The sequence below is a fragment of the Falco punctatus genome (genome assembly GCF_963210335.1).
Source record: "Falco punctatus genome assembly, chromosome: 12".
Lineage (NCBI taxonomy): Eukaryota > Metazoa > Chordata > Aves > Falconiformes > Falconidae > Falco > Falco punctatus.
In genome coordinates this window covers 25,913,179-25,925,231 of record NC_137592.1, presented here as the reverse complement: position 1 = coordinate 25,925,231, position 12,053 = coordinate 25,913,179, and the positions used below count along the sequence as shown (strand labels likewise).

At 40.7% G+C, this 12,053-nt stretch overlaps 1 protein-coding gene across 9 annotated transcripts in view; it reads right to left on the bottom strand.

The window, feature by feature from the left end:
* TGFB2 (transforming growth factor beta 2) overlaps positions 1-12,053 on the bottom strand; it is a 110,276-nt gene that overhangs the window by 48,875 nt on the left and 49,348 nt on the right. For all 9 annotated transcript variants that reach the window (XR_013931492.1, XR_013931493.1, XR_013931494.1 and 6 more), the window contains exons 3-6: positions 4,887-5,019; positions 4,658-4,768; positions 2,148-2,322; positions 1,424-1,577 (exon numbers count right to left, since the gene is read on the bottom strand). Coding sequence is in view for 1 of the 9 variants with exons in the window: in XM_080408557.1 (XP_080264683.1) it covers positions 1,424-1,577; positions 2,148-2,322; positions 4,658-4,768; positions 4,887-5,019 (573 nt within the window). In the remaining 8 variants the exon portion in view is untranslated. The remainder of the gene's footprint in view (positions 1-1,423; positions 1,578-2,147; positions 2,323-4,657; positions 4,769-4,886; positions 5,020-12,053) is intronic.

The following is a 12,053-nucleotide window of genomic DNA, read 5'->3' as shown; positions in this document are numbered from 1 at the left end:
ACCCTGCAAGCACCAGGACTCAAGCTGCAGTTACTCCTGTTGAGAATCAGCTGTGGTGAAGTTAGCAGCGCTGGTGCTTTATGTCACTTTGGATTACTATGCATGGTTCTCTGCAAGGGAAATATGTAGGGTTACCCACTGATGGTGCACAGGTATTTCTGAGGATGCCATTAATGTGTTAGCCAAACACCAAGTGACCTTTTCCTAGAACTTCAACACATTTACAGCTTAGAGAGACAGAAGATCTGTTCAGGACAGCAACACTAACTACTTTATTAAGCAACTTCTGACTCCTTGGGCAACTATCCAAACCACATATTTGTGACCATGACAGTTATTCTTCCTCTTTCCTTTAAAAACAAGTGCTGCTCCAAAATGTGTACACTACTACTCCGCACCAGCACGGAAACTTACTTACCTTATTTATACCTCTGCCTGTTGACATTGCTAATAGTACAATGCCACAGCCAGTGACAGCCACAAAGGACACCTATACGTGGGTCTGTAAGTTCAGGAAGTGCATGCTATCATGGCTTTACAGACCAAAGGGAAGGCAAGCTGCCCCTTGGACATGAAGAGTTCTCCCTGCTGGCTGACTTTGATCTGGTATTTTAAGGGAGGTTTCAAAAAAGGGAGTCGTCATTCTTAGTATGGACCTGAGGGTGAAATTCTTATTTTATGACAACTGCGATGCAAACGCCTGCCTCTTGCATTTACTGTCTAGACACCTTTATTGACAGTTGAGAGAAATAAGCACCTCACAGCAGAATAGTGCTCATCCTGAGGCAGCTGGCTAAAATACCACATCTAATCACTGAAATAAAAAGTCCCATCTCAAACGACTATCAATTCTTCAGCATTCCAGACACAAGGTTCCTCCTTCGCATATAAATTTTCAAAGTACAAGAATTAGTACATCTTTTGAAGTAAAAGAAGCGCATCTATCAGTACATTTTCATGAAATTCACCACGGCAGCATATCAGTAACAAGGAAAAATGAAAAATGGCAGGTGATAATCAGGTGGTACAACTCAGCCGTTTCATTACTCTGATAGTGCCTCCCTCAGTCCCCTTGCTGACCCAACGCATCGTGCCATCTTCTACTCATGCTCTGTAATGAAAGGTACCTTCCCATGGAGCTTCGCAAAGCTACACCAAGTTCACGCGAAGAGCATTCAATCCACCTGAATGTCGTATCAATGAACACATTAGAAAAACCAACAGCTCTGGGCCAATGCATTCCTACTGCTTCAACACTACTAGCTTGAGGCCACAAGCAACTCCCTCTATAAGGCCACATTTCATCATCCTTAGTTACTGAGATAACAAATACAAGCTCTGGGCGTTAGTGCCGATGTCAGTCCTAGTATTTCACCCTGCAGTTATAAAATAAGAGCTGAAAATTAGCAAAATCATTACTTACTCTGCTGTGCTGAGTATCTGAACTCCATAAATATGGGCAGGCTCCTGCACAGAAATTAGCATGATATCCTTTAGGTTCATGAATCCATTTCCAGCCAAGATCCCTCTTGAAGTCAATATAAAGTGGACGCAGACAGCAATTATCCTGCACGTTCCTGGGAAATAAAATGCAGACAAACACATCGGTCATAACAAAGGCAACACAGGGAATAAAAATAATCCGGTTGCTTGCTCTCTGAATGATGCTTTACAGGCAGGCAAATCCAAGTCCCAAAAATTTACAACAAAATTACACTGACAGTAGTTTATACTGCACCTGAACTCAGATGCTTAAACATGGCAAGACTTGCTTATACAGAAAAAGCTAACGGTTTCCCTGAAGGACTAGTATTTTTCTCCAGGTCCTACTGAGTGCCCTCTCTGAATAGGTGAGCACAGTGGAAGTGATAATTTGGCTGTAATTATGGGGCTGATGGGCCTGGGAATCATCCCAGATGGAACTCGGCTTCTGCTTTCTAAGGCCACAATCTTCCTCATCTGCCACCGTCTCTGTGGGACTGGAGACTGCTGGGCAGGTACTCTTTGCACACAGACCCTGTAGGTCTACAAATGAGGGTCCATGCTCTGTACAAATGCCAACTGTTAAGAAACAGGATAAGCAACTGCATTACACCTCACAGGCTGGTACTACTGCGTAAGTATACTGAATACGGATGCATAGTTACCTAAAACAATAGGCAGCATCTAGAGCACGCTTCTTCCGCCGACTGGGCTGTTGCGACTCAAGTCTGTAGGAGGGTAATAACATTAGCAGAAGATGTGGGGTCTTCCCACTGTATTTTTTCCTATTGGACTTTAAAGCTTTCACATCACCACTGGAATATGTGTAGTCATCAATACCTTTAAAAAATACATTTTGGTGATAAACATTGTGTTGCTTTTTCTTCACAAATTAAATAAACCATGTTTTTAAAAAAAATTCTCTCAGAAACTGGGCAATGATGGTGTCAGCTGAGCATGTTTACTGGGGAAGTGGGGGCAAATTTCAACCCAAGATCCCTACGAAATTCACAGTTCTCACATTACATATTGTATTAGCCCTCCCACATTCACAGCCATTTAATGGCATTTCAGCACATTTACCAGAACTGTAGAAATAAGTAACAGAACAAGATTTCTTCAGTCACTGCATCTGCCTTGCTTAGTTTCAAATGCCCCAAGCAGTGATGCTTTTGCCATTTCACTTAGGGTAGCATTCCCATCTTTTAACAGCTACGTACCTTTTAAAACCTTGTAACACCATTAAAGCTGTCCTGGATACTTCACCTGCATTTCCCACTGCTTACCTCTATGCCATTAGTTTTCTCTATCACATTTACCTCTTTCTAATGCTTGTAAATTCTGTCTCCCGTTGCCAGTTTATTTAGATCTGCTATTTTTTTCCCAGAAAGTCACTTATTCTACCCCTTCTTTTGTATGGGCATGGCAAGGACATCGATCAAAATATTTCTTCTTTAAGTGGCAGTCCATGACCTCACACTTTGTATTTTCCCTTGAAACACTACCTGCCTTGCTAACTTCTTATCATGGCAATAGCAGAAGCAAAAGACTCAAGGTATTAGCCTTTCCTAGGAGTCCAAACAGCTCATGTTATGCCTGTTGTTAATACCTTTTTGAAAATTAACCTCCTGAATCAGGTAATATTATCTAAAGAGGAAAAGGTAACACTTTTCTTTTTGCAACATTTGCAATTACAGCAACCAAATATCATACTAATGATTTTTTAAATACACACAATGGCTTTATTCATATGTACAGCACATGTATTTACTCAGAGAAAAAATTCCAACACAGTGAAACAATGGTTAGAAAAACTTAATACTTGAGAAGGAATATAGCCAAATCCTTGGAAAGCAAATGAAGCAAACCATGATATACTTTAATAAATGAGAAAAGAATTTGGGTTGGTTCTAATACAGCCATAGTTTTATATGTACTGATAGATGATAACTATAGCACGGTCAATTAAATAGCATTTCCCTTTTTGAAATTGAAATTGTAATGGCTTAGAAACACAAGGGAGCTTATGTGACCTTCACATATTTACTCTATGTTACCTTGTCTGCTGTCCATAAGAAGCACCTACATCCATAACCACACGTTGTTTGTTTCTTAATGCTCACTCAATGCAATTTTTAAGTTTTTTCCAAGCTGTCAGCATTAAAAATACCTTGTGTAACTAATATACAAATACGTTACAAAAAAATTCTATGTGCCAATCTAGATATATAGAGATAATCAGTGTTAACTAATGCAGTTCTGTTGACTTCACCTAAGAATCAGACCTCCACTGCTGGAAGTAGAAGCACACAGACAGATACACCATTGCTGTTTCTTCAACCCACAACGTATTGGCAGTAGAACACTGTAGGACATTTATACAAGTCTGGCACCTGTTGTGCAGTTCTTCACAAAGCAACCAATGCCATTGCTCAGAGTAATTTAAAATATTACTAATATGACCAGAAAAAAGGGGCAGGGTGGTGGAGGGTAGCTGGAGATATTTAGTGTGCCTGCAGAGCTGGAAGTACACCTGCAGGTACTTACAAAGACTGGAACCCTCTACACTCTGTGAGGACAAAGGAAGGTGCTTCTGTAAGCAAAGAAGCTGTTGCCCTACCTATACTTTGGAAATTTGCCACAATAAGTATTGTTTGACACTCATAAAACACACCATGCTCACACACGTACCTATTGCAAGCAGTTTACATGCATGCCAAACACCATCCTAATTCTACCTTTTGGCAGTAGCCTTCTCTACTAAGCCTGAACCATTAACAGTGCTAGGATGGACAGCAGTCAAAGGGTTTATTTTGAAAATATTCAGCAAGTTTTCTCATGACTATCCAACAGTGGATGGTCTACTGTGCACAGTCTTCCCTACATCCAAAACGGTGTATCTATCTGGTGAGCATGCAGACACTTCAGGACATCAAAGCTGCATGCACGGAATGAGATGGCTTATTCATGCCATCTGGTTTTAGAATAGTTCAGCTGATACAGTTTTACCCTTGTGCCTTCAATACCATTTCCTATCAGCTGAGAATTAAGATTCTCAAATGAGCACGTTTTCAGTCAGCTGAATGCCATTTAGAGAGGAAGTAATGGCTCTTTATTTCCCTTCTCAATCAGTAAGTACCACAACATTTTAAAAGGTTTTTTTTCATTTCATTACCTGCAAATCTTGCTTCAAGCTCCTCACTTTTATTTGGGATTATGTAATTATTGGATGGCACGAAGGTGCAGCATGGACAATGTAAGCTTATCTTAAATCCAAGGTTCCTATCTGCAAAACATAAAAGTAAGTGGAGTTGGTTTTTACATATTGAATGACCCTGAAATACTGCTGAGTTAATGGAGGAGTAGTTGGGGCAGGAGTGAAGGCAAAGAGCACTTGTTGTCACCTCTGTGATGGAGCCACTCATGTACAGCCTCAGTGACATCAAAAGACAACCATTCTCCTTCAGCTCGTGTTTTAACTACTTTGCTGTCGATGTAGCGCTGTCCTGGTGATGATAATTCTTTAGATTTTAGAACCTGCAATAAATGACAAATATGATTGCCTACAGGTTAACATTTACCTGTTTTTTTATTAAAACGGGCCACCAACATTATAAATAGCACAAGAAACTATTACAGCTCAAATCTCTATGCAGCAGATGTACATTCAGGCACATTTTCAGAAAGAATTTTCTTAGGGTGTGTGGGGAGAGGAAGGTGATATAGAAACACCCTAATGAAAACAGCTTACACTTCCAACCAAAACAAGCCATCACATACTCCTTCCTAAGAGAAATCACACAGAAAAACTGCCCTGAAAACTTGTCCTGCAACACAAGTGGTCAAGAGATCATAGTAACTGGAACATCAAAGGAGGTTACTTTACCTTCTTCAGTAATACATCGGTTAGAGCATAGTAACGGATGCTAAAGTAAAGCCTGTACAATGTAGTCTGTACACTGAAGATATTACATTGCCCCCCCCAAACTAATCTGTATGGTATTGCCTTATCCATGCTTCCAGCCCTCCCTCTGACTTCAGGTACTAGTCATACATTAAACAGAAAAAAAGTTATTGTCCATACAGGTAACCTGGGGGCGTGCAGAGACAGCCTGGTGTGAATGGTGGCCACACATGGATTTGTGCAACAGGTAATGCTGCTTCCATCCAAACTCTGATGCCAGCTGTATTTGGATTTGTGTCAAAAGTTTCAGCAAAGCTTGCCACTGAGCATGCAATAAAAAAATACCTGTACAAAAGAAATGCAGCCCCTCCCTTTGAAGACAGAGCACTGCATGCCTAGAATTTCAGGAGCCCACAGTCTTCCTCCTATCTAAACAATTCAGCCAGTGCCTTCCCACATACATACAGAGCCTGCTATTAATTACCTTAACTCTAGCAGGATGAAATCAACTGGACTTTTGGCTACTAACAAGTTTCTGGTTTCCTGGTTATTACCCTGTTGATAGTTTTGTGATGCAGGAAGCTGGAATGCCATGCAACATTAAGTCAACTCCAAGCAAGATACCACACGATAACATCACTTCGAAAATTCTGGCAAGCCAGCTGCGCAACCTCGTATATTGTTTGGGGTTCTTCCTCTTTTTAACCACCCAAGTCCACCTCCAAATGAAAAACTGACAATGTCTCATTGTTTCCTCCTATTTTCTCAGCCCACACCAACCTGACATCTAGCAAATGCTGCTGGAATAAAATAATGGTGAAACTGCATAATACATGTAAAGAAAAATATTTCAAAAGAGGTGTGAAATTATGTCATCATGATAAAATTAGGCTTTCTATAATTAAACAGAAAAGCAGGCTTGAAAAGGCCAGAATCTGCACTACGTGTAGAATTTCCCTCTTTATTTCAAGGGAGTGCTGGACCTCTCAAAGGCCAGCAGTGCAGTTCCCACAGTAACATTTGTCTTATGAGAAGAACAGCAGCATGACAAGTTCTTTGCCTTCTTTCTGATCAACACATTTAGCAACAAGACACAAGATGTTGGTTCAAGTCCAGAAAATTGCTAAGTGCCCCTAGTAGGCGATGCCGAGTTCTCCAGTAGAAGCTGAGGTCACTGAAACATTGAACATTGGGACTCCTTTTTATGAGGCAACCTTCAAAGTGTTTGAACAACTGTTTACAGAGAGTCTGGCAGCAGCAAGGGGACTACCATTGCTCTGAAGTGCCAGAGGGATGAGAGAATCAGTAATCAATGCTGGGAAAGTCCCAGAGAAGTACAAATATAACTTTGCCTTCCCTTTGGTCTTTATCAGGTCAACTCAAGTGTTTCTGAGGATGTAATGCAGCTGTCATTCTGCAAAGATGTGCTGGGGCGGGGGTGTGTGTGTGTGTGAGGCAAATGGGACAGAAGAACTTGGCTCATTTCTCTTCCTTTCTGCACAGTCATATCTTTCCAAAGACTCCAGAAACTGCATACCTCAGTTTTGGCAGAGATGTAAGGATCTAAAAGTAAGTAATGTGCCAAAAGCAATCTCCTGATGTTAACTATAATTGGTCTTAGATACGTTCTGAAGACTCAGCTGTGCCTTGGTATCCAAAATAAGATGTCTTTATCCCAATCCCATTGCTACCAAAAGACAAAGTCGAGGGCTGGCAGTGTGCATCTGGCACAAAATGCATTCGTAAAAGTACAAGAAACCATCACTGCATATATCCGATGGTACAGAGAACAACCATCCTCAACAATGAACTGAAGGACGAGAAAAGTGTTTGCAGGTTTCAAAATCACAGGACACTGTGGGACAGGATGGGCACTGTGGATTAAAAGAGCTAGACATTATCCATACTACGCTATCTATGACACCTGAAAGCAAGACTTCTCTCCATGTTGTTTATGCTGCACGTCCAGTAAGAAAATTATAAAGAATGAACTAAAAATCCACAAACTAAATATGGCATAATTTCCACAATTGACATCATGGGCTAAACAGGCACTAGACGTTCTTAAACAAAGGGCTGTTAAGTGTGATGAGTGCCATACTTAGTAAAATTAGCACACCTGGCTTCAGTCTCCCTCTCCTGGCCTGACTGTAAGTATCTTTATAGCGTCAAGGTGATGTATTATCTTAACAACCTGATTGCTTGTAGGTAAGAATTATCTTCCAGACTCAACATTTCCATTTTTTTCTTCTTTTTCTTTCACATTGTTGCAAGTGAGCAAAGTTAACGGATGACAAAATCCTAGGCTGGATCCTCAGACTCTTTTCTCCCACAATATAACCTGATGAAGGACTCTTTGCTTCCTTTCCCACACTGCATTTTATGCTTCCATCCGCACCGAAGCATTGCACTCTACATGAAATGGCCTATTTGTAGGCATCTATTAGAATTTTTCACACCTACAAAATGTTCTTCATATAAGCCTTCTAGGAATTATTACAGAGAATAAGCATTTTATGTTTTCTCTGCCATTTTACCTCTTTGGTTTGCCTCTTCGTACTCTCCACTACATTTCTGGTCTTGCCTTCCCTATCAGCAACACACATTTTTCTTCCAATACACCCTCCAGCCTATATTCCCATTGAAAAACTTCCCTTCTGCTATTTCCCATACCTTCTTCCTACTAGATCAACCAGTTTAGTTGCAAAAAAGTTCCATGCCTTGCAGCTTTTGTGCTTGAAAGCTTGTCTACGTCTTCCAACTATACTGATCCGTCTTAGAAGAGATATTACCTTTACCTATAAACATTGCTTTGCCTTGCCTGTAACCACAGCCTTACCTTTATGCTTACCCATCGCAACCACATCAAACACTGTTCCCAGAAATGTTGCTGCACAACTTGTATCTGCAGGAGCTAAATGAAGGTCTAACAAGTAGGCCTGTGTGCAAAAGTTTGCAGTGCACTGAAAATATTAATAGAAGACAAGGCGGGGTGGGGGTGGGGGTGGGGTGGGGGGTGGCGGGAAACCCAAAACAAACACAGGAGAGAAGGAAGACTGAGTTAAACTTCCCCTTTAATCTTTTCTCATTTCCTTCTGGCATCATGTCCAAACACTCCCTCTTTAAGAGGCAGAAAGAGTTTGGTACGCCTGTGGCTCATGATGCGGATGGGTAGGGATTTTGGGGTGGGGGCAGTACTGTGTACCACCACCTGCATGTATAGATGACAGGTTCAATCGCTTGCATAAGGAGGAGACAGAGTTTCCACACACACAACCTCACCTGCCTCACTTACAAGCAAAAAATTTAAACACCCGCATGCACAAGTAGCTGATGATGCACAACTTCACGGGTGCAGGTGCAAGGATGCACACCCTCTCACACACACACACACAAGCGAAAAAAAAATCAACAAACTCAAAATTCAGGTTGTGCAAATCTTCTGCAGCTTCTGAACATGGGGATGTTCTTCCAGGTATATCTGTTTCTTTGGCCTCACTTTCAACAGAGGGATAAAGCAATACTGCCTTTTCTAATAAAGAATTATGCAGGGAACATATGCATATGATCACATTATGTGGGGATGAGCTGAATAGGTAGAAGTGTTACCAAAAGGTTATCCAGCATACTTCTAGCCTAGTATGCAGAGTAATTTTCATTCAGTAGCAATGCTTTAAATTAAGAACAATTTGGTTTCTTCTACCTTATTTTTGTATGAGATTCTTCCCTTTCACAGGAAATCAAATAGCCAAAATGCTTGTTAATTTCTTCTTGATAAAGTATCTTGCACACTTAAGCCCTGCCTTCTAGTTATCTTTTTCTAAGGCCTCTGCTAACCTTTCCCCTCTCATCAATTTTTTTCCTATTCTGATCCTTCTCAAAAACACCTGGGGACAAATTATTTTAGAAATACACATGACTGACCTCTAGATATTACATACATGCAGCTACTGTCAGCAGATCAAGGCAAAACAAATGTGAACATACGAATAATGCAGTTAAATCGCAGGAAAGGGCTCATGAAGCAGCCAGATGCAAACAAAGCATTGCTCGTGCTTGTACAGCTACACATGTTTAGGAAGCCCAGTTGGGGATCTCAGTGATGACAGCACTCACATGCCACCCTCATCAGGCCTGCCAGATTTCTGGTATTTTATAAATGCTGTTGAAATCTACTCTTCATTGGTTCCGCAAAGGCATTCTGCTCAGTCTTCACAGGCAGACCCTCTGCGCGGCTGCTAGGGATGTGTCTGCGCTCCTCCTCATCCCTTAGAGGAAGCTGGATCATGATGCTATCTTGGAAGCATATCCCAAATCACCATGACCAGGGTGTTCAGTGGTGGAAAGCTTTAGTTTCGTCACAAACTGCTTTTAGAAGAATGACAAGTGAGTTTCCATAAAATACTGATCTCTATAAATTACTTCTGCCACCTGCTATGCTTACTTTTCACACCAGCTGGAGAGAATTAACTGATACATTTTTTTTTTTTAATTTAAATATCAAGTAGCTGAAATCTTAATTAAAATACTGGAGGATGATACTGTTTATTTATGGGCACACACTAATACCCTCAAGTAACCATCACACAGTTCTGAATATAAAAATAAGGGCAAGGATTGCCTTAGTCTGTATTTATAAACTGTAAAGTACACTGAGAACACTGTTACCATTCATCATAACAAACAAAGCAGAATGTTTGCAAAATCATCAGAAACATGGCTTCTTTTAAAAATGGGGCATATCAGAGGCTGATGTAAGCAGAGCAGCAGCATTTGGTGTCAGTGTAATTATACTGATTATAAAACAAAACCAAAAATACTCCAAAACACAAGACTCTGTTAATAGAAATTTAATTATTTTGCTCAGATTTTCCTTTGCCTACTCCCATTCTGATATATACAGGCAGCTAAAGCTGCGGATAACCCAATGAACACATTAGTGGATGTATTCTATACAATAACCACTGAGAGGAGATGCCAGAACAGCCCATCTTCATGACTCATTATGCACTCAAAAGGAAAAAAAATGACAGAAAGACACACTGGTTCTTTCAAATAACTAGAGCTCCAGAACAGCAACTTGTTTAGTTTATTTCAGATTTGATGGTCTGGCCAATAACTACTTTTAGTCTTCTATAGTTACCACAATCAAATGCAGAAGAATAGGAAAATTAAGTATAATTTACAGTGAAATAGCTTTGGCTAATAAATTCATCACCTCCCCAGCAAGCAAACAAACAAAAAACTGAATGTGGTTCAGCAGTGACAATACACAGGCTGATGCATCAATGACATACATCTGCTGCCGCCAAGAAAACCCTAAGACACACATCAAAGGCCAAGCTTTAGCAATAACAGGGGCATTTTACAGCTGGGTTTGAGAATTATAGTCACCAACTGTTACGAAATATTTTTGATGACTTACGGTTTCTTAAAACAAGTTGATGAATTTTCAAAATATAGTAAGATCATACGGCCACCTAAAAATGCCTACTCTGCCTGCTTGCATTGCCCTGGAACTTGGGATGGTCACTGCTGACAGCCAGCATGACTTCTGCAATCACTGAATAGCAGTAAATATGGCATTATCTTGTAAAAACCTGCTATTAATCTGTTTTTCCTCTCCTTTCATTCTGCGCTGCCTGATCTCCTCTCTCCAGATGCTGTTGGCTCCCTAATAATTTCCTTCCTTCCCTTCTCTTCTCTCTTACTTCAGACTCCTGCGATGTTCTTGTGTATTACATCTTGGCAGGCTCACTAATCTTTCTCTTACTTATCAGTCATTATCCATGGTTTCCATTGGAACTTCAAGGGCCTTTTAAAATAATGGAAATAACCCGACATGTACTTGTGAGCTCAAAGTAAATAGGTCCAAACAATGAGATCCAGTGGTAAATGATGTGCTAATGCCGGTTAACATCAGAGCAGAGATAAATTCAGCTATGCACAACGTCATGGCTGGAAACTGCCATTTAGAATAACCTCTTCTGAACCAGAAGAAACCTGCAGGGGACTCCAGCCTAACCCTCTGCAGAAGAATAACCAGATTCCCAAGGGCTGCACATGCAGCCGCTTGTGTTTTCCAAATTCTTAAGTACTATTCACCCTACTGAAAGATTCACTCGCTGCCTGCTTCCAGATTTCAAAGGTCTCCTCAGACAGCTCTCAGGAACTTCATCCAGCCCTTTCTGAAGCTTAAAGTTAAAAAATGACCGTGCTAATTCTCAGTCCTTTCTCACTGCCCAGTTGTGTTTGAGGTCTTTGATCCTATCTTGGATACAAGCATAAGCAAACATTTAATTCTGTTGCAAACCTCTCTAGTTTCTTACTCATTATACGTATGTTGTAAAGTGCAAAGCCTCCGTATAGTACCTTTTTGCCAGATAATTGGGAATCTCCTACTTATCAAAATTTTAGCTACTTATCACCACTAGTGCAGGAGACTGACTCTGTATTTTTTCAAAAATTCTCTGTGCGAATTTTCAAGCTTTTCTTGTAACTGCTTCTGCAAAACAGCAATTCAGCGCCATCAGCGCTATGGAGTAAAAAGGGCTTTACAGCCCCCCTGCTTATCAATGGAAGCTTTTCCATTACTTGTAAAGGTCTCTGAATCAGGCTCAAACTGAAGGCAGAATCTTCAGAGACTAGTATATGAGATGTAGAGTTC